Genomic DNA, 23,892 nt, shown 5'->3' on the forward strand with positions numbered 1-23,892 from the left:
AATTGTCAATGGTGAATAAAGAAGCGGGCCTAGGTCAGCTCTCTGCTCACCCAGGCTCTGTGCTTTTTTCCAGAACAAGATCTCTGTCTCTGCGTGAATCTGTGTCTGCGTTCCAGTGTGTGTCGTTCCTAATTGCCGCCCCAATCTATCTGAAATAACCTGCAGTATTTCAAAAGTACATCATTGGCAGCATCTTTTGGTCTGAAAGGAGGTATATAAAGAAACATGCATAATGATCACAGGATTCAGAGTAATGAAATTACCCTGCTTGTAACATTAACATTCCTATGAAGAACTCATGTTTTCCATGATTTATGATGTCAGCTGACCTGTTGTTTTACAAAGTGCACATTAGATGTACACAAGTCCATGCTTTCTCCTACATTGGATTTTTAAGATCTGAATAAATTTCCTGGAGCTTAGTTTATGTGGTCTTGACAACAAGTGATTTAGACCTTGCTAAACACTAAGTTTTGAAAACTGAAATCTGGAAAACAGGGTAATTTATGTTCACTGAGAAGAAATGTTTATGTGTATAATTTACTTCCCCATGTCCCAAAAACCCTTCTGTCTACAACAGTATCCATATGCCCCATGTGATTTCCCACAGCTGGTTGTCAGGACACAATATTAGGCAGTTTGATTTCAGCATGTCAGTGTCAAGGGTCGGTGGAAGGTGTGTGCAGATTTTGGAAACTGTAATTTGCATTCTCTTACAGATTCACTGGTTGCTTAACAAAGTAATGATCTCTGTGTGTGCCTGGCTGTGAACGCACCAGTCCAGGCCTGTGTCTGGCTTCTCTGTTTAACTGGTAAACATTCGAAGCCAGGTAGTACAGCACACATTTAAAGGGCACTAAGCAGAAGCAGGAGGGGAAGGGTTTCTGATGTTCCTTGGCTTCTGGAAGTCTCACATTGCTGCTGCTGTTACTATTGGTAAGTATTATAAAATATTACTGAGCAGTACCATAGCAGGTGTTGCAAAGAGACTATGATTTTCGAGCCTGGAAAGCTGTTTTTTTGACGGTAGCTGGGATAGTTTTCTGATCTGTGGGGTGGATAAAGTGTTTGTGGGGGAGTTGGATTATTTTATTGGACCAACAGATATTGATCTGGTGGGTTTGAAGGCTAGTCTGTATTCTTCCATTGTTATAAATTGCTCCAATGAAAGATATTTCCCTTCTCCTTGCTAAAAAAAATCATGCCTGCTTAAGTCAGCACTGTGCCAAGACATTAACATACTACTTAGATAAAATCCACCATACACTATGTATTTTGAATAGCCCTTTCTTCGCATATTAATCAATGGGTTAAGTGTCCCATTACTGTGTGTTGTCTGCTCCTGCTCCCTATCCATCTCCTACGCAGCTTGCAGGGAAGGCAAACCTTAAATCACAAATCATCTAATGAGCTCGCATCTCTGTGGTGGTGGTGGAAGGGGAATGACGAATTCATCTGGAGGGGACCCTCTTGCTGAGGTGCTGAAGGTGGAGTGTGCAATGGGGCTCGAGGTGATGCTGGACAGGAATAAGACAGGTCAGTGTGGAGAGTGGTTTGGCAGGAGTTGGGCCTGCAGTTTAGGAGTAAGGGGAGGTACAGGCAGATGTTGCCTACCAGTTCTCTCACTTCTATCCAGACAAGGTGGTTTGGGTCAATGGTCTTCTGTGTTGCTGTCTGCCCCGTCACCCATCTGAAGACTTCACTGCTCCTTCCCCAACCCTGGTCATATTCTATCTGCGTTCTCATATTCCATCTCCATCTCCCTCCCTGCTCTGAGTCCTGCTGGGCTGGCGTTTGGTATGGAACATACTTGTAGTGACACTGAGCATACTTGTAATGGCTGCAGAAGGAGAGCTTGAGAACAGCTGTTTAGAGCTGCAGAAGCTCAGTCAGCCCCACACCTCTGTCCTGTTGGGGAAAATGCTCCTTATGTCACCTACATATGACCTAGGAGAACCTGGCTCTATTTCTGCAGAACACATCCCCATTCTCCTTTTGCATTTCCCTTCCTCCTTTATCCTTGCTGGCAGTGCCTTTTGTCTCTTGTCACTCAGTTGTTGGTGGCTCTTTGTTCTTCCACGGCTGCTCAGCATGGGCTCCTGTCTGGGTTGGCACAGGCCTAGCCTCCCAGGACTTGCTTCAGGCTTTGACGGCTGCTGTGGCTGCAAGGCAGCCATAAGCCCACAGCTTTACATGGTGTGTATTTACTTTGGGTTCAAAAAAGAAGTGTAGGCAAGCACAAAGGCACAACCTGTGGGATGCCCAAAAGGCACTGCAGCATCTGTCTTGCCCCTAAATGACTCCTGCCCTTTGTCTTTTTTCTATAGTCATCAGCTTTGCTATGGGACCAGCACAGCTATGTCAGCTTGGACACTTCACAGGTGTGCACTGGAAACTGTGGCCACTGAACACAAATTATTTGGCAAGCTGACTTGAAGAGAAATTTGTTGCAACACAGATAATCAAACAATGACAGCTTCCTGATTTGGGAACATAAACCAAATGCCACTACATTCCTTATAACAGATTAAGGCAATAAGGCATAAAAGCTTGTATTGGCAAATAAAGACACGAAATTCAACCATCTGACTTAAAAACAGACAACAAAGAGACATTTGTATTTCCATAGCAACCTTACCATGTAGAAAATCTTAATGTTGCGGCTTTTAAAGATAACGTAAATTCACAATTATGGCAATACTGAGCTAATATTTGCTGAAGCAAAGTCAGCATCTAGTCCTTTCAATGTACGTAAACTAGTACTCTTACGAAAACCACTTTTTCTTCCATTTTAATTCAGTTTTAAATGGCTCTGTTTGCTTAATATTGCAATTGTTTTACATATATATCCATAAGAGCATCAATATGTAATACAAACAATAAACATATACACATCTCTTAGTGCTAAACCAAAGAGCAATCAAATACTGTGGCTATTCTGCTAAAATATTTTATTTTAAAAAATAACTGTAGCAATAGGCTGAAACATCCATGTCTAAAATTGATGCAAGAAATTCCTTCATGTGCAATCAAAATAAATCTCCATGAGACCTGATATTTTCAAAAATTTATTGTTATTCATCCTGTCAAGTTATCTTAGCACATTTGCATGGGAGGCATGGGAGGACCAGAGGATTTTTAAATTAGTAGCAGGTGACTTACCTTTGTGCTGATCAAACACTGACGAGGTACTGAAATCCATTGTGGTCTATCTCGTTATTTACAACCAGACCGGACAAGTGCCATCTCCCTGGTTTTCTGGGAAGAATCCCAGGTATTACAGTAAACAATGCAATGATAGCTGTCTCCAATCTTCTTGTCAGAGAATCAAACTTGCTTTATGGCTGCAGGTTGTTGTCAAGGCAAGGACATTATCACTGACTCGATGGGAACGTTATATTCTGTTTGTTATGGACCTTCTTAAAATGACATCCCTGGAAGCTCAACTGAGCTTCTGACAAACACCTTTGCTTCAGCGAATGGAATCGCCTACGAGCAGCTCTGAGGGATGCTGCAGCTCACCCAGACAGACAGACACGCCTGGGAGGGTGAGAGGGACTTGCTGCAGGCGGAGCATCCGCAGAGCTGACAGCCCGGGCCGGCGGGACACCCTGCGGTGCTGGCTGGGGACACCCCACAGTGCTGAACAACGGCACCCCGCGGTACTGGACAAGGACACCCTGTGGTGTGAGCTGGGGACACCCCGGGATGCTGGACAAGGACACCCCACAGTGCAGGCTGGGGACACCCTGCAGTGCGGTGCCCAGGGACAGCCGGGCCCCGCCGGCAAGCACCTGTGCCCCGCTGTGGCCAGGGTGGCTTGTGACATGATGTGTTCAGAGACTGTTTCCTAATTTAACTCCTGCATGGAGAGCATAAATTAGAAAGCCCTTACTCCCTTTTGTACTACCCAATTAAAATTAGGTAAAGCACAATGTTTAATGAAGGGATAATAACTGAGAGCACATTACCATGGCTGAAGCGGACAGTGATAGCTCTAACAGCATAGTGCAACAGGTATAGTTCTGCCAAAGTAGACACGTATCTTCACCCTAATTTTTTGTCTGGCCCCCTGTATCCCTAAGTTAGGAACTTGGACTCCGTACTGTAAAGGGAAAGGGACCCTGGTGAACTTTGCCTCTTGCTGGGTTGTTTCCATGGAGGAAATAGCAATAAATGGGCTGACTTGGAATTTACCAGGAATGATGGGTCATCAGCAGTGCCTGGGGGCTGGTGGATGGGAGGAGCATAACAAGTTTAACTACCACTGGTGCACTGAAAGAGACACATCACCTCTACTGAATAAGGCAGACCTGCATATGAAAATTAGGAAAGGCAAACAATTTTTGGCCTGAAAGTGCAGACAGGGCCTACACTAAAGCTATGCCTAATCTGGGTCAATTTAAGAAGCCCCGAGACTTTATTCACTATATTTATTATATTCTGCTGTATTGACTGATTCCCATGACTACAACAAATGCTGGAGATGTAACATACACATGGACACTGTAGGAGCTGTAGCTGGATGTGCTTCACATCCTAAGAATCTGCTTCTGAACATAAATCCAAACTATGTGTTTGGAAAAAAATAGTGTGGTCCAGGAAGCAATACAGCCTCAACAGCTTGAAGACAAAGACCAGAGCTGAAATCATAGTATAATTTTGCTTGGAAAACAGCTTTAAGATCATTAAGTCCAATGATTAACCTGACACTGTCACTAAACCATGTCCCTAGAAATGTCATCTATCCATCTTTTAAACACCTCCAGGGATAGTGACTCCACCATTTCCCTGGGCAGCCTGTTCTAATGCCTGACAACTCTTTCCATGAAAACATTTTTCCTAATATCCAACCTAAACCTCCTCCGGTGCAACTTAAGCCCACTTCCTCAAGGGACACCAAAAGTGGCCTTTGCTTCCTTGCATGTGGCAAGGGGCCCTTTGTCCTCTTTGTACTCAGTGTTTCTGACCATGGGCTCCACTGACGCGCAGGTTATGCAGTTAGCTGGTGGCTCCACAGCCCTCTACCTGATCTGATCCATTAAACACAGTTTTATCTGCCTGTTTACCATTACTCAGTCTCAGTCCTTCCATTCTGCTCCTGAGATGAAGGCAAATGGCTTTGGAGGTTGCTGCTCCAGTTTCACTCTTGCTGTGTGTTAGCCTGGGAATGAGGCACATTACAGGTATGCAGGCAAGGAATTTGGGGGAGAAACACCCAGAAGCTGATTCCTTGTGGGTCCCACATGGGTCAAAATGTTCCCTGTAGCGCTGTGTACATTTACAGGGGCTCACCTTGTCTTCAGCTTTGGGAAAGCCAGGTACCTCCTCTGAGACTGGGCTGACTGAAATTAAGTTGATCTTCTTCATACAATTAGAAACTTTTATTTTTCGCAGTTAGCATGGTCATTGTTTGGATTTAGTTTGAGAATAATAAGATAACATCCCTGGACAGAATTAATGCTTTTCTTCAAGTAACTTTCCAGTGTTTTGGAGTTGGAATGGAGGTAATGTAAGAAGTTACTGATATCTTAGCTGTTGCCTAGGAGACCAAGGTCTTTCTGTCTGCAGACGTGAGAGAGCAAGGAATGGGGGCATAAATGTGACAGACCTTGACTGACATCCTGCCTGATCAATGAGAATGTTCCATGTCATTAGGATCATGCTTCGTATTTATTGGGAATCAGGTTTTCTGGCTGGGGAGATGCGTTCTGTTCCTGCTCCATTTTGGTTGAGTTCTGTTTGGGAGTTCCTTTACTTTAACTTTTTGCTGCTCTGCTGCTTTGCACTTGGCTTACATTGAGTATCTCTTATTTTGTATTTTATTTTAATATTATATATATTAGTAGTATTAGTATATTATTATTATTTTATTATGTAACTGTTTTTATCTCAACCCATGAGTTTCTCACCTTCCCTTTCGATTTTTTCCCCTGTTTGGGAGTGGGATGGAGGCAGCGAGCAAGTGGCTATCACGGTTTTCATTGCTAGCTGGGGTTAAATCATGACAAGTGTCCAGAGCCCACAGGAACAAAGGGTGTTTGTAAACTGGCATTTCCTGCCCTCTGCATCCATCAGAAGAGAAGCAAGGCCAATGCCTTAGCGAAACTCCTTTCGCCATGTGGGCATGAGTACCAGCTGAACACTGTTCTGTTTCTCAGCTGTGGTAGACATATCACAGCTCAGAGGCTGCCAGAAAAGCTGAGATTTAGGAATTTGGCTTAAGTCAGTGGTTTCTCTGTAAGTATCCTTATTGCTTCTTCAGAAGACTTGAAGGAAATTTGTCCAAATTCCTCAGGGCCTCCTGTGCTCAGTGACTGTGAAAGCAACCTTGACTAAAGACACCAAAGTCACAAAAGAGTTTGAGCCTGGTCTAGGCAGCAGATGAAGATGATAGCTTTAGTATAATTAATTTACATTATTCTTTAATTTAAGCAAAGTGTTTCTGACTTTTTGTGTTGTCAGTGGTAGTCGGGCTTTTTTGAAGTGTTCTTTCTTTTTTACTGGAGGAAAGCTCTGCTACAGAAAAGTGATGAAAAGAAAGCAGCAGAAGCACAGAGTTTGTGTGTTTGTTTTGTTTTGCTTTTTTTTCATGTTTGCTCACTTTTGCCTGTGCATTAATGTTTGGCTGTATGTAGGGTAGTTAACTCTCCTAATAACAGTTCATTGAGTGAATGCAAGATTTGCAGTAAGACCACAGAGAAATGGTCGAAATATATATTCAAATGCTATGTAAATGTTGTTTACTGGGTACAGAGCAGGACTAAAGGCTGGCATTACAGGGACTGAGAGGTCATCAATGGTTCGAGCTGACAGTGCTGCTCTGTGCCACACTGCCATCACAAGCACAGACTAGGCCAACACATCTGCTCTTCCGCTGCCCCTGTGGAGGACATTGGCAAGTGTGCAAGGGCTCTGCATTCTTATTTTGAGTCACACACAGGCAGTGTTTTGTAGGAAGGATGATTTTCTGCCTTTGCAAGGTGCCTGGAGCAGCACTGCCCTCGTCTGTAGAAAGCACAGCCAGCAGCCAGAGCTGCAGAGGCAGCAGCTCCAGGGGTGAAGTGTTTCCCTGCTTCCTTCACAGGTGTGTTGCAAACCTGAACATTTACACCCTCTGTATTGCTTGGAAAGCACATAATCTAGTGAATGCAAGTCAAAATGACTTGCACTTTCAGTTCCTAATGAAATCTGGTAATAATAATTAGATTATAAAGCATTTCAGTTAACATGCTACTTATGAACTAACTCATTATTGGATTGGCAGCTCAGTCCTCATTGCTGGGAGTGTTATTATGGCAGCAAGCTCAGATCACATGGAAAAGTCAGAGCCCTACCCAGGCAGAAGGATTCAGCTGTGCTCTCTGGAGGGGACTGATCTGTTCACCCAAATGAGGACAATCTCCCTTAAAATGTCAGCAGACAACCAGTGACTAGAGAAAGGAGAATGAAGTCAGAGCTATGTCCTAGAGGTTCCCATGTGAAATGTAAGACAGGCTGAGGATCTGTACTGCTCTGCTTCCTGCTTTATAAGACCAAATACATCCTCTGCTGAGTCAATATGAATTTTTTCCCTTTAATTCAATGGGATCAGGGCATCTCCCATGGTACGATTGTTCAGGATATCACTAGCATCCTGTGAGACACATTTAATACCAAGCCAATCACATCCACACCTGAGGCTCTTAAGCAGTAATTGGTTTTGTGGGTTTTATTTTCCCAAATGATAATCTGTTTGTAATTAACTAAACGTTTTTTTTTTTTTTTTTTTTCCTCAGACTGACATTTCTGCCCTCTTCAGAAGGAATGGGAAATCTCCCACTGGGTTTAGCATCCTTACCATGCTGTAACTTTCCCTCTTTACCTGCCAGAGAATTCCTCGTGGTATTTTCAGGTCTAAAACTACATTCAGTACCTCTGGCATGGTCTAAGGCTGGTTTGAAGAGCCTGATGGAGTGGGTGAGCCAGATGTGCACACGGGGAAGCAGACGGGGTGTGTGGAGACCCACTCAAGCAGGGTAGTCAGGATGCAGGGGTGTCTGTCCTGAGTACACAGCCCTGTCTGCAACAGCAGGGAGCTGGAGCTGGGGCCTGTCACATTGGTGGTACTACACTGGTAAAGAGAAATTTATGTGCAAACCCTCACTCTTCAATTTTTTTAAAGTTTAAGTTTATTTTTTCTGTTATTGTTTGTTTTACAAGATAATATAAGGGAAAAAAAAGGTGTCTACTGTAGGTCAGATCAAAGGCTTCTGGTAATGGCAGTGTCTAAATAGCACTCAGCAGCAGCTGTCTGGCAAACTGCAGGAAAAGTGTGCAGTGATATTTCCTCTGAGCACTCCCCTGGTCTCTCGCCTTTTTCAGACGGTGGCCTGTAGAGCGAAGTCTCTAAGGCAGTCCTGTGATTCTGCAGAGTTCCAGTAGATGGTGGGGTGGGATTAACACTCAGCTTTTCAAACCGGCAGAAGCAACACTTAAGTAGAGACACTTGCATTGTTTTTCTATTAAATAATCTGAAGTGGAGGAAGAAAATTTTGTTTGTAGGAAACCAGTATCTCTGACACTATGCAGTGCATTAAGAAAGCCTGCAAATCAGTGAAGTCCCATTCCAGAAATCAAACTACAGCACAGAGCATGGCCAGCCATCTATGAATGGTAGGCTTTGACAGCTTCTCTGTAAACATTTGTGATAGTAAATTTTCATTGTTAAAATACATGAAAAACTTAACATGTTTTTACCTCTTCAGCTCCAAAATGCCCTTTCTTAAACCAGAAAATCAAATCATGTGAAATTAGACAGCAAATTACAAGTGGGCTGAAAACAGTTTTAAGAAGAGTGGATCAAAAAAACCAAACCAGACTGAGTGGTGTATCTGGTTATACTCAACAGGCAAAGCGAGAAAGTCTCCTGGTGCAGCACTGAATCAGAGAAGGTGGCTGCCTCTTGCCCAGTAGATGGAGATACATTGGGAATCCCAGTCTCACTGTGCCACTGACTTGCTGGGACAGTGAGGTCAACTTGTCTTCACACTGGATTCAGAGTATATAATACCTCATGGATGCTTGAATGTCTTTTCAACACTATTTGCACCATTCTGCTTTTGTGTGTTTGCTGTGCCAGTTTTCTCAGGAGACACAGAAAGATGGGCTATTGAGAAGAGTGTCAGCCACCCTGGGAGTGGTACCTGCCATAGCACAGGTTGTGTCCAGACTGTGCAATGGGACATGTGGATGACACTGGCAGTGTAACAATTGAACAGAAAACAGGAAATTTCAGTGAAAAGTAAATTCTTAGAGGAACCGTTTAAAAAATAAACTAGTTAATCCCCTGCTTCTGAGCACTTTTTATTATAATAAAGGTAAATATAAACCATCCAGTCCAATTAGCTTTGGTTGTAGAAACAACAGGAATCTATTTATTGTGTCACAGGATTATCATATCACAGAAATCTGTTCCTCATTAATGCTCACAATATACTAATGCCAGTCACACTTCCCATTTTCTTCTGTGGCAAGACACGGAAGCACATGCCTTTTTTCTAATCCCATTTCTTTGAATCTCTTTCTTTGCCTCTTAATACAGAAATCAGAGGACAATAACAAGATTAAGTCCCACACCCGTATCTTTACATCGTGTTCTTTCTAATGATTTCATTTGCATATAATAGTAGGTGTTTCTGTGCCAGAGTAAGGGCATGTCTTCGGATGTTGGTCTCTCCTATCTGACCTGTGAGAACCCAGAAACTGCTTGCAGCCCTTACTTGGACATCTCACCACCTGGCTGGGAAGGTAGCATGCTTTAGCAAAGCTGGCTGGCATAGTGTGGAAGTTGTCAAGGCATGGCTACAGTCAGTGATAAATCAGATTTATACAAAAGAAAAGTAAAGTACATGCTGGAAAAAATAGTCACATGAACAAAAGCATTTTGATGGGGCTGTGTTGCAACGACAGATATAATGACAAAGTTGAGCATCAGATTTTACACAGTGGCAGGAGAAAATATTTTTGCTTTCTCTATTCATGTCTTATTATTGTCCTATGCAATGTTTCTATTTACAACACCAACCTGGAACCAGTTTATCTTTTCAGCTGCTGATCATTTTTCTACTGTACACTGGCTCCAGCACATGCAAGCAAAAGTAAGTGCAATGCAATGACACGCATAAGATTGATACTTGTTCAGCATGAGTAATGAGCAGGGTAGTCCAGATATAAACAGGTTAATAACAGGTAAATAACGCAGCTGCATAATATTGCATCAAAAGTTGTTCCTCTCCTTTCAGTGTGACTACAATGAGGTGTGCAATATGGAATGAATGATCTGATGGCTTCTGTCTTTTTGTGTTTGGGGTAATCGAAGGTGTGTGTCCATTAAAGTGTTTTATTAGTAATATTTTACATTTCATTGCTAAGTTTTGTCAAAGCCCCCAGTGTGAGGGAAAAAAAGCATCTGTAACATGCAAACTGCAAAATGTGGCACAAAGGACTTAGTCCTCCATTCCTTGCATACCTGGAACTCCTGTTGATATCTCATCACAGGTTATGAGCTTTACTTCAGGTTTGCAAAGTGACAAGTTGATTAGTAGTAATGGGGCACACAGGTCTGTGGTTTGGTATTATTATACTTACTCAGAAGTGGCAATTCAGCCATGTGTCAATGAAACTCAAACAAAACTGCAAACATTTAACTGGTATCTCAATATACATTGTGCAATGACTGTCAGAATTTGGAGTTAAGCAGCTGAGTAGGCCACAGCACCAGAAGTAGGTTCAGAAGAAAGCCCAACACATCAGGCAAGACAGTGCTATCCTTTTGAAGACTTACAGTATTACATCTATCGAAGGTGCATCAAATGTGCAACCCAGCAGGACTCCAGATTGCAGCAACATTTATTGTTGCTTTGATGTAGTCAAAGTACTTCCCAGACTTATAAGACTTATTTATGGAAGCCCCCTTCCACCTGTACAATATATATCGTAATTATTTTGAATTATGGTGCTACTGGGATGGCCAGACAAGCACCATGCTCCCATGGTGTCATTCAGCACTGAAACCCATCCTGAAACCCTTTTGTGCTCCCAAGATTTTCCAGTCTACCTAGACAAGACATAGAAAGGTGAGGAAAAGTCACAGAGGTGAAGTGCATTGCAGGAGCCCCTTGGATGGCCAGGGTGGTGTCACAGACCCAACCCAGCAAGCAGTCCTGAGACTGGCAAAGGGCTTCCAAATGGCTGTGGCTGGCTAGTGCCAGGGAGAAAGAGTGGCCTTACAGGTTAAATATAATACTAAAATGAGAGATTGCTGTGTTCTGCTGCAGTCTGCTTTCATAGGCTTTGCTGTTCCAGTTTACTGGAAATAATAATACTACTATAATCAGTTATTCATAGAAAGCAGAAGATGTGAAAACAGAACTGATGTGGTTTTAAATGCTTGAGTGGATGTTTGAAGGAGGGCTGTTGTAAAGCTTGCTCATTTTTTACTGTGCTCTCTAGAATCAGCATGCAGCAGAAATGTAGAGAACATATTTCCCTACTGATGAGTGGTTTTTATATGAAGTAATTTTTGAACTTCAGAGGACCTTTCCTGAGATTACAAAACCATTCCAAGTAGGTCAAAGTGTGGCCTTGAACTATGTGAATACTCTAACTGGCAAGAGAATCTGGAAGCTGACAGGGACCACTTGAAAACTCCATGTGTGTTTATCCTGCATATGATGGACACGCACAAAGTGGCTCAATTTGTACTCTGACACAAAGATGAGGCTTATGTGTTAGCTGAAGCCCAGCATCATACTAGCACAGTCACATTTTTCAGCTTGGAGTGTCTGTCAACTATGTCCCACATACATACACGGGAAAAATAAGCACAAGAAGGAACTTTTCCTTTACAAATGTAACTGAAACCTCCAGCTATGTTGGTCAGTTCATGGATTATACACATAGACGTGCATGAATAGAAACTGGAGATCAGACGAGAGGAGGTGCAGAGGGTCCCTCAAAGTGACTCTGGCTATCGGGAGGCAGCCGGGGCGCTGCTCTGCTTTGTGCTGTGTTTTCCGTGGCACAAGAGGTGACAGACGGGATCCCACGGCTTCCCCCCCGCCCTGCAGAGCCCACGCAGGGTGTGCCTCCCCCAACACCCACAGACCTTCCTGGCAAAATAGCCCCGCCTCATTTTTTTTTCAGAGAGCAGGAAATGTTTTACAGTCTAGTTAGGCAGGCTTAAAGTAAAAACAAACGAAAGAAAACACAAAATCCTGTTAAAGTGTGAAAACAAGCAAAGCAAAAGGCGAATGTGCCCAGCTTCTTTGGAGACATAGGTGGTGGGGAAATGGCTTTGCTTTGCCTCAGCTGGCAAGAAGACAGCTTTCACGGCAAGCCGGTGCCCGCGGGCACACAGCCGGCGGTGTCAGGGACAGTCCGTGCCTGCGGGCAGCAGCGTGGCCGTGCAGCCGCCCCAGGCGATCACAGCCCCTCAGCCGGCCGAGGCTCCCTGCAAGCTCCCAGCAAGCTCTCACAGCTCCGGGCTCACCCCCATCCTGGGTGTCAGCTGTGCTGGAGTGTGTTTTTTGTACGAAGGGGCTATGAATCACGTGTATTTGTGTGCCTCCACGACCTCTTTACCTAGCTGACGTGGCTACGTTCAGAACAGGAGGGGAGTAGACAGAGGAAAGCAAGTATTCCCCATGCTCCCAGTAATTCTGTCTTTTCCTGTGGGCCTCTTGTTCGGGATGCTTACTCACTTCTCTGCTTGCTGTTTTGCTGCTGTCTGGTGGGTGGGATATGCGGACAAGAGCATGTCCCCAGAGGGTAGTGCACACAGGCAAGGATGGCTGTTTTCTCACTAATTCAAGCACTAAAAATAAACATGCTACAGACCCATCCCTTCATCCCTCATGGACAGTTTGCAGAGTGACTTTAACAACCTTGAAAAATCCATGTGAGACTCTAAAAATGGTTTTGTGGTTTGCTGCGTGACTGACTAAGGGCAGTAGTGTTTTAAAGTTCTTTGAGCATATTTTTGTTCTTGAATTATTTTGAAATTATAGCACCTTCACATGTTGTATAGCTTCTTCTTTCCTAATTGGTGTCACTTCAGCAGTCTGTAAATCCTAAGCTACTCCTTATAACATTATCAGGAGTGGACAGTGCTGCATTGAAGTATAGTAAATACCTTCATTTTTAGAATGTGAGTCTTATGGAATAGGCCAAGATATTTTAAAGTATGTTAAAAGGCATGCTTGATTTGTTTGTTTTAACATTTAAGTTGCCTTAATAGTAAATAAAGTCCTCTACAAATATTTTTTTTTTTCTATTTCAGAGTTGGTTTACTATGACTTGTGAGGTTGGTTATAATCCACAACGGTCTTGACAGCTGCGTGAATATGAAATTGTGATGTCTGCAATGCATGAAAACATAATGCATCTCTGGATGAATAAGAATTTTAGCTGGTATTTATTATTCTGCTATTCTAAAATTTCAGTCATTATCTACACTTCTAGTTTTCTTATGCCTTTTTTTTTCCCAAAAGTTATAAGTACACAACTCTGTAGGACAACTGTGACCATACAGGGTTTTAAATTTATGAAAGCAAGGCTGGAGCTTTGCAGTTTCCAGAAAGCACGTTAGCAAGTAAATTTTGTTACAGGTAATGTTCTTAGATGACCACTCAAACAAGATGAACAACAAATAGTTTACAGCAATTTGCCTACTGATATTTGCAAAATTATACACACACACACACACACACACATTGTATTTGTGCACAAACACGCAATAAGGGCCTTTACCAATCTTTAACTGGAAGCTAAAACAGATTATAGATGTTCACCGAAAAAGATATTGCAGTGGGCTAAGACATAGAAGCAACAACAACCAGAAAAATAGATCTGTATGAAATAAAGCCAGATAACAGATAACTATTTACTGAACTTGCTTAATCCAGGAGATTTGCTGATGGATGGTGTGGAGGGGGCAGGAGACTGTCCCTGCTCCTCCTGTGTGGCACATGTTTCACATCACTTGCAAGTGGGGCAGCTGTGCAGCTGCTCCAATCCACCCCATGGCTGTAGTGATCTCTGCTTAATCCAGGGCAGATTTATAACACAGTGCAGGTGGGGCTGTGTGAAATCACTCCATCAAAACTATACAGCCAGGATCAATTATTTAAAATTAAGTCTAAGAACACAGAAGAGCATCCTTGGGTCCATTAATAAAAATGCTGAGTGATTGTGTATCTGTCTGGAAGGATGCCTCGTCAGGCTAGGGTCTTCCTAACACTTAATCCATACTGTATGATGACAAAGGCACTGGGGGCCTTATCTTCAAAGATACTGCAGGATCTACAGTATTTATGAGACCAGGAGGCCATCTGCTCTAGTGTCTTCTCCAGCAACAGTGAGCAGCAGGTTCTTAGAAGTGTAGGAACTGAGCAGATATAGAAAAACCTTTCTCTGGTATGCCCTCCTGTTTTCCAGCAACCAGTGCTTTAGAGACTGCCTGTGCTGGAGTTTGTGTCCAGACCATAACAGATAACATTAGAGGTGACTGTAGTCAGTGGATCTGTTCCTCATCAGTCTGTTGTGTTATTAGACTTGCATATGGTTTTGGCTTCTACGTTATCCTGAATTACATGGTTAAATTCGTTATGCCCAGTAGTCTTGTACTTTCAGAAACAGTGATTTTTATTCTCTCTGGTATTCCTTACAAAGGGAGCTACATTCCTCCAAGGTTTTGGGTCTGGCTTCTTTCACATAGATGCTGCTTCAGCCAGCAGCTAGTGCAGATATTTTGAGTGTGGTCAGTGTCTGCAGTGGTAAAGAACAGCAAAATGGTGCTTTCTTCAAGTAGAAACAAATGCATTTTCTCTGTCAGACTTTTATACCTGAGAACCATGAAGTGAGATAAACTGAAGGAAATAATGGAAGATCTTCCTGAAATAAATGCCTGTGTAGCAGAAGGAATGGGGTGCAGATATTTCCATGAGCATTTTCTCAGAATCACATTGCCAATGTAGAGCTCAGCCAGAGCAGGCACAGCAGCTGCTTGAACATGAGGGACAGACTTATCTAGGAGGGTCTGCTGCTGAATCAGTGGAGTTCTGACAACGATGTATTTCGGCCAGTAATTACTAAAACAAATGAAAAATAGTAGCCAAAGGTTATAGTACAAAATACCTGCCATTAGTATCTGTCATGATGTCAGAAAGGCTTCTGCAGTATCTTAGAGCAGGTTTGCTTTTCTTCTAGTAGGAGGGTACTCAAGAGAGGAGATAAAGTCCTTTCTTAGACTGTAAAGAGGCTAGAAAGCTTAGCATACTTAAAATTGCTTAGCAAACACTGGTAAACTCTAGCTTACAGTAAGGCCATTTCTGTGCAATCTGCTGCCACATTTTGCTTCAAGCAGCAAAGACAGTATTTCACAGAGCTGTTATTGGAGGTAGAACAAATATATCCCCAGGATTCACTGGTCCACACATTGTGTAGTAGAAAGTTTATGTTCACAAAGCGAAAACAAGCACAGCCACAGTGGCAAGAGGTGAAAGGGATAGGGCATAGCAGTTTTCATGGGATACGGCACTCCTCAAACTTTGATTCTTCTGGTTGCACAAAAGATGCAACTAGTGTGGTGTTCCAGTCTATATTTCTCTCTCCTGGGTGCTAAGCATCTTAGAAACACGACAGCCAGCCCACTTATATATATGTGTGTATGAACATACATATACATCCGCATCCTCATATACATTTACACACACAAATATATAGTGGCCAACCTAATATGTATGTTCAATTGATGTCTGTCAAATATATCATATGCTTATTTGAAATGCTACTGAGGATGTATAAGATGGTGCAGTTGCCTAAGAACTATTGTGAAGTCTCCTATTTCTTTTTAGGTAATACTATTTGTGAAAAGCCTTCAGAAGTTACAAGCAGTATTTTATTATTTGAGGACAATTAAAAGTGCAGATTTTCTTTGGATTCACATTTTTACTCATCCCATTAAATGTTAGTCTCCTGGACATTTTAATCAGGATTACAGTGTCTAATGAGATTAGTCAGATAACACTTGTTAATTAGAGTGGCCTGTCCACTAGACTTCTTCTGAAGGGCATGTGGGTGCATGAAGTGGAATGCTTTGGAGGACAAGTGAGTGTGTGAGACCAAGGTCAGAGGTAGGATGCTGTGGGGTACATGAAAGTGCAAACATGAGTATTAACATGGAGGTGATTTTTAAACCAGTCAATTAAAAAGGCACAAATAGTAAAAAACCACAACACGCATACTTTTATAGGAGTAATCATGTCTCCTCAACTGCTGTTAAAATGTATGCAAATGTATCTATTGAACTTGAAGAGATGATGTACACAGAATCCAGTAAAAGCAAACAAACAGGAAATTACGATAAGAAAGCTCATTTTAAAGAAACTGTCAGAAAATAGCTAACTAACTTTTTGCTCTGAGTAGTTTCGAGTTGGAGATATGCCTACTGTTGGGCATAATAATTTTCTAAGAGAGTTTCAACTGGATGCACTTGAAACCCGCTTACATTTTCTGTGTACTTAAGTCCAGAATTTTTTGCACTTCACAAGAACACAGAACACAAAGATTCTTTACTTGAAAGGAAGGACAACAATTCAAAATCGTGGGATGAAACATAGCATAGTAAAATGTAAGCTCAGTATCTGGGTAGATGTTGTAGTAGTAAGATAAATTAAACTGTAAAAGAGTCTGATGAAACCTGACAGTCATTTAAACCAGAAAGAAAAAAGCCGCCTGACATATACTATAGAGAACAAACCCATGCTCATGGAGAGAGACAAAATGATATCATAGATCTTTTCTATAATTTATTTTCTAATGTCTATTTTCTGTGATAAAGCATACTTTTGTGGAGATATGCCAATATTTTTAAGCCTAGGCATTGACGTTTGGATCTAGTTTAAAGAAGTATACGTAATCAGTGACAGGGAACCTTTCCAAAACTCTAAGATATGATGCAAGAAGAGCTGAGAAGTTGCTGTGTTGAACTGACAGACTGTGCTTAAAAAAGCAGTGGCTGCCTAGGGGCCTGCATCTATATGGGAGTTAGTCTTACAGTGCTCCATTTGCAGCTGGCTCCTCTGTATTGCCATAACAAAAATCACAATTGTTAGAAATAACATTATATTGGCTTTGTGATACTGGTAACTGAATCCAAAGCCTCAAAACAAAAGTGCATATGGATCTTGCAAAGCATGGTATGGTTTCAGAATATATGGAAAAAAGCTTTTGTAGCACTGGAGCTTTATCCTTTCCACGGTTACATGACAGTACCTCCACCTTTTTCAGGTGTCATGAGACTTAATGCCAAGAACTTACAGTGAAAGATATGGCCTCTGGTTATCACATGACCTATGTAATCATACTGTTAGCCCCTGGCCTGAATATATAACACATACGAGAATGAGAATATGTAATAGCCTTGTAGCTTTTGTGCTCATAATATTACAGCAATATTTCCTTCTCAGCATTACAAACTGGGCAATTACAAATACCAAAGGTAATATGTGTTGCAAGAAACTACACACAAATTTTCTTACACTCTTTACTTTTTTTTTTTTTGAATAAAACCTAGCACGTGTGAGGAGAACATAATTAAAGAAAAGTACATTTGTCTTACCTAAAACTAATTGATTCTGTAAAATCTACTCAAGACAGGATAAAGAAGAACCAATGATTAACCATAACCTCAGGTAGTCAAAGAAATTAACACTTCCAGGCTATGTGTTTACAGTGAAACTAGATGATACAGTGACAAGGTGGAGTCTTCCAAATCTTTCAGCCCACATTCAGCCAGCTGTGTAAACCTGAAGTCCACCCAAGTCCTTGCCTACTGCCTCCTATTTGTTGGCTTCAGCTCTTCAGAAACATCTACCCAACATGACACAGGAAGCTAGGAAACTTAGATGCACATTTTAGCCATTTGAATTTGGAGTGCTCTCCTATTGATATCAGTATGAGTTTGCACTTGTTTAAGATGCAGTTATACAGTATGTTTTTGAAGTCTCACTCATGATACATGGGTAATGCATATCTTACTTTATTTCTGAAATATCAGGTCTGGACCTCTGAGGAGACAGTATGAATGACCAGCAGTGTTGCCAGGCATGGCATTCACTGGAGGTCATGGCACCCATCATCTGTTCTGGATAAATCCTCTTCTGTATGACTCAATGCTGTAAGTCACAAGTTACTTTCTAAAACAGTCTAACCATTCTCATCTTTATCTGGATATTTAATTGGGGACATAACACTTTATTTTCAGCTTCATGAGATACAAGTGCAAAGTGGTTTGTTAGCATTTCACTATCTGCACACATTTATTTACCTAATAAAAATTACAGAACTATATTACTAGAAATAACTCAGAAAAGAGTAAGCCTCCCAGTTATTTAAAGTCTGATTTTATATTTTCACTACATTTTAGTTTGAACATGTGAGATACCTTAAAAATTATTTGTTGATTTGCTCTTACTTTCCCAGGAAAAGCATAGCTCCACAATCAAATGCATTCATATACTAATGGGTTTTACAGGTGCTTTTTCTAGCCAACCTGTCACAGCATAGACAGCCACAAAATGCATACATTTCAGTTTTCATTGCTCAAGAAATGTTCAGCAGTTTCTGTATCTTAGAGTGGAGAATCCCTAAATTACCTCAGAAGTTGTGGCTCATTGGGAGTACAGAGAAGTTAATAACAGCAGACTCGGGGGACATTTGACAAACAAAACTGCAGATGTGAAGCCTGGTCTGAGTTGTGTGTGTTTCTTGGAAGTCTTTCAAAAAGTTGATTATAACCTGCTTGAGTTTCAGTACATGCTGGTGACCTCAGGTTTTTTCAGCTTTTGTCTGAGGAAGGTGAGGAATATTTTAGCCTAATTTACCCTTAGATGGGGTGGGGTAATACTTTTCCTGTGTTTGCTGATGTGGTTTGCGCCATGTTTCTGGAATCTGTCTCACACGGTCAGAGTCAAGGGCGATTTCAAGATGTCACGATACATCAGCAAAAGTAATTAGAGGAAGAATGCAAGTTGGCACTTGTATTAATGCTGCCTAGTAATTAATAGCATAGCTACAATCTTGCTGGCTCCTGTAACAATCCGCAGGCTCCAGCCAGAGCTTCTTCTTTCCTTTCTGCCTGCCTGACATTGAGTAACTATGCCATCCCACCCTTCCCAGCAGTTGCGGAGGAGACTGTTTTGGCTGGAATTAGACAGCCCCAGATGGTACTCTAATGCTCAACACCTGCCGTGACTCCTTCAGTTCTTCTTATCTCTGCCACAGCTTTTGCACATGCCTTTGTGCAGTTTGTTCAGCAGAGCAGGGGGAGGGAGGCAGACAGGCTCCCTGTGTGGCTCAAGGGAGGGCAGGGATGTGGGACTTGCCCAGTGTCTTGCCCACATACAGCTGCAGCACAGCGAGGGTGAGTCCCCTGCAAGCCATGGAGACATTCCCCTCGTGTGCTGATCTAGGAGAGACCAAACACTCACATCTCTGCACAAATACATTGTCTGACTACCACAGCTCTTCCAAAACTGAGAGAGTTTTCAGGGAGGTTTTTTTCTCCTCTCTCCATGACTGTAGATGTTGAAGGCATTGTGAGCCACCATTCCCAAAAGACTGTCAAAAATATATTTATGAAACAGCCTTATGTTTACATTAGTTTTAAAAAAAAGGTCTTATCTATACAGACCTCTCTTACAACATCTCCTGATACCTAGCTGAGGGCTCTTCCTGACTGAGTGCATCTCTTCCAGTAGCTCCTGACGATGTGCTTGGCATTCTGTGACTCAGAGAAAGAGACTGAAGTCATAGCTCAGCTTCTTTCTGCAGTGGCCTCAGAAAGAAAGGTCAGATTAATGGACTGGACTTCTGCTGTAATGAAAATGTTCTATTAAACAAGGCTCCCCCACTGCTGGTTCCTGTAGGGCAAATATAGATCCATGGCTGGAACTAATAAGTGGGAAGATATGAGCCTTGTCTCCTGATAGACCTGGTTTAATGACCTGTGAAGGTCAACAGATTGATTTTATGTCAAGGGGAGATATGTTTATCATACCTCCTGACCAAGCGGTGGCAGCAGAGCAGAGCAGATCCGTGGGTGCTGCAAACCAGCATAGCATCACTGACACCATTTTGCCCAAAATGAAAAGCTGGGCTAACCCTAAGCACCCTGGGTTTGGCACAGAGCAGTTTGTGGGTGAAATGTGCCATTGACCTCTGGAGCTAATAGCAGTCTGAAAAGGAACAGACTCCAGCAGTTGTGGCTGCCTCCTTTGGACATCAGCAAAAGATTAACAACCCTGTGGAACAAATGCATGTTTCTAAACAGCAATGATAAAAATAAAAGGGGGAGGGAAGAGGCACAGGATCGGGAGAGTGTGACATGCTTGCAGGGCATCTGCTAAATTTTCAGTACAAGTTGCCTGAGCCCTTGCTAGCTGATCCAAGTATCTGATTGCTGGAGACAGCTCAAACAATTTTTAATCAATAAATTAAGAAATATGTTCAGAAGAAATTTGACATGAGAACTTCAGTTCCATCAGAAAGCCATAATTGTCTGGTTTCAGGATTCCAAGTACATGAAGTGGTGTGTGAAATGGTATAATATCTTACATAGCCAGGACAATGCTTTGGTATCAAGAAATATTAAAATAAGAAGTTTCAAGATCTGCTCAGGGTAAGTATCTTTAGACCACAGGGTTTGTTATTTTTGATAATTTTACAAATCCTTAATGGGAAAAAAGATTTTTCCTCCATACAATGTAGCTCCAAATAAAATATTCTGCACAGACTAGACTGTTAAACAGTATTTAGTGTATACATATATATAAATAAAATAGGAAAGCCATGAAAGGACTATAAGGTGATATTGTTCTGAAGCCTCTATTTTATCTACTTCAAAAATTACTGTAGCCATTTTAAGACAGCCATGTTGGATTTAGTGAAGGTTACTTGTTGGTAGGTAGTGTAAGTCACTGTCCAGACATACAAATGCAAAGCTCAGCTAATTTACTTTCTGTGGTTCTCGCTGGGGTAAATGACTGACTCTCATCACTAATTACAATGCAAGAAAGCATCCAGACAGTGAGGCAGTAGAGGACATTTTACTTTCCTTGAGAAGGTAGCTGGACAAGTTACTTTTTGTTATCTTTCCTGACCAGGGTAAATTCCTGAGATAGAGTGTCTCAGGAACTGGTGATGGACTGAGATCCTAGAAGGTAGAGATTATGCTGCATGGTTTGTAATCCTCTTTATACCAGGATAAGTATGCACTTGCAAATAAATCATGTTGTAATCAGAATTCCATAGATGGGATCCGTCTGACCGCACTATGCTATGGATTTTTATTTCCAGTGTAGGTACCAGTTTCTGAGCTAGTGACTCTAGAGTCCTTTGGAGTCAAGTGAAATATAGATGCTGCTAGTACACAACTAATCTCATCCTAAAGCAAATGCAAAAAGCAGGTCAGATGAAAGGCATCCTTAATATGTGGGACACATGAGAAATACATGGAATAGAATTACGGGTGGAGAAACAGGAAAGAGTTCATGTGCTTCTTTTACATGACTTCAAAGTGAAATTAAGGACTTGTGGTTCTCCAGGCTCCCCTGGTCTCTAGTTTCTGTTTTGATGTCTCCACACACTCTTGTACTAAGACATGGTTCCTATGAACTCCTATGAGACTTCCTATTTTCTTAACAATTACCTGACATTGTTGTGATGTCATTAATACATTTTTAAAAATCATTTCAAAGATGCTGTCAAATTAGAGTGATGTTATTTGGGTCCACTGAAATAAAAAACCGGCCTCACATTTGCACAGGCTTTTACTTAAACATATTTCAACCATGTCTTGATCAGGTCTCTGTTACAAAAAAAAAACCAAACCAAACCAAACCAAACCAAACCAAACCAAACCAAACCAAGCCAAACCAAACCAAACCAAAACATGATGATGGGTGATAAGGTTTGCCTTTCAGTCAGGTTAAGTCAGTTGATCAAGATTAAGATTGCTGGAAAGATCAACACACTTGAAGGCATATTATCTGTTATCACTGAAGTCACATGTGAAATATAAGCAGCTGCTGGAAAGTCTTTGTAAATTTACAGAATAGCTTGGTAAGAGTTGCCTTTCATTTAGCTTATGGTCCAAGCCTAGACAACTCTATGTCTTTGAAGGTATTTCTTTTCTAACTTCAGTATATACTTCTCCTTTTCACCATGTCATGAATTCATGAAATTCAAAGATCTCAATACTGAAGACAACTTCCACAATTTCAATAGGCTATTTGTGGTCATGTGAAACTCATCTTCTTACGGGTAAATTTGGCTTATGCCACTAGATATCTGGGAGCTTCTTGTGTTTGTTCAGTTCCATAATTTTATCACCTTTTTGGTATATGTTTTTAGTATTTATAATAAATATTGTGTTTCTAAATACATTATTATGCTTTTCATCCAGTAATAATTTCTGATTTCTCAGTTTGTTTTCATCAGGTAGGGGCATGCCAAAAATCAGATTGCTTACTTCTGCATTACTAGCAGGTCTGCTAGCAAGCTCATTGTGATGTACTCTCATTAGCATACAGAAATGTTTCTCAATTCTTCTGTGTATTATGCTAGCAATTTTCTTTATCCAAACCTTTATTGAACTGAATTTTGCTACATACTACTGAGAATCTCGTTATGTCCATGTAACACGTCTGTATTGCTCTTTTCTCTCCAAGTTCTGTACATCTTAATTCGTGTTTTCTGTCCTTCCCTGATTTTGGGGGTGATGAAACCAGCCATATCTCTGAATAAATTGTTTAATGCTCACTGGCTTGATAAGTTAATTTGCTTTCAATATATTTGGAGCACTTGCAAAACAAAACAAAGCATACTATCTGGATCTAAAGTGATTTCATTTCCTGATGGTTGCTTCCAATTGAAATGATTCTATGATCTGTGGTTTTACTTTTCAGAACATGAAGACACAGAAGCTTACAATGAAGCTGAAGTCCTCAGCTCTGAAGGCTGATGAGGAATGCCTTTAGTTCATTAGGCACGCTAAGTCTGAAGGTGACTTCAGTTCTTTCAGTGGATTTGTTGCCAAGGTTTTTATAAGTTGGAATCCCTCATGATTATATCCCTTGAAATGTGCTTCTCCTTTGTTTCGAAGTTCCTGCTGTGGCTTGATCTTACAACGGAAATATGATGCATGCTACTTGCAGAGTGTTGAAAAGCTCATTGGTCCAAATTTTATTCTTCATTTCATCATTGGCCTTGGTGACTGACAAAAGTACTGCTTTGTGTTTATCTGAGTATGTCCTCTTTCGATTATTGTGAGCTGCTGCTCATTTAGTGTCTTGAAAGAATTCCATGAAAGTCATAATGAAAGACAATACTTAGTTTTTCTGAGGATGGTTGTACAAATCCTGAAATGCCTACTAAGTCAATAAAACTGCTATTTTTAGTCTTTGCCTCAGGATATTGTCCTCAATCATGGTAAATTCTGGATTTACCCATGCATTAACAGTTTGCACATTTGCATTCATAAATACAGGCTGGTGGCCCGCATAGTCCAATGCATATTCTAAAACAGTCTAGTGATTTTAGTACTGAAAGATAGACTATCTGCTTTAATTAATAGGCTGAAGTCCCTGAAAGGACAATGAAATAACTGAGTAGATAAAGAAAGTAAGTTGAAAAAAAAAGAGTCAGTGTTTCAAAAGGGGAGAACATATAGCAAGTGCACCAATTGATCACAAATAGCTGTCTCTCAAGTACTTTCAACACAATGAATGTCTTGTAGATCACAAAATAGCAATGTCATGATGAATTATGATTTACACACTATTCACTCCT

At 41.4% G+C, this 23,892-nt stretch overlaps 1 protein-coding gene and 1 long non-coding RNA gene across 2 annotated transcripts in view; one reads left to right on the top strand and one right to left on the bottom strand.

The window, feature by feature from the left end:
* The window catches only part of ANKRD55 (ankyrin repeat domain 55), a 68,262-nt gene extending 64,621 nt beyond the window's left edge, over window positions 1-3,641 (bottom strand). The window contains exon 1 of the mRNA XM_065045234.1: window positions 3,163-3,641. Coding sequence (XP_064901306.1) covers window positions 3,163-3,202 — 40 coding nt within the window. The 5' untranslated portion in view covers window positions 3,203-3,641. The remainder of the gene's footprint in view (window positions 1-3,162) is intronic.
* LOC110357384 (uncharacterized) lies at window positions 741-23,498 on the top strand. The gene is made up of 4 exons (XR_002411015.2): window positions 741-936; window positions 13,322-13,452; window positions 18,101-18,220; window positions 23,010-23,498. It is a non-coding gene; the product is annotated as an uncharacterized LOC110357384 (long non-coding RNA).
* The last annotated feature ends 394 nt before the right edge of the window (window positions 23,499-23,892 follow it).

Source organism: Columba livia, chromosome Z (genome assembly GCF_036013475.1).
Source record: "Columba livia isolate bColLiv1 breed racing homer chromosome Z, bColLiv1.pat.W.v2, whole genome shotgun sequence".
Lineage (NCBI taxonomy): Eukaryota > Metazoa > Chordata > Aves > Columbiformes > Columbidae > Columba > Columba livia.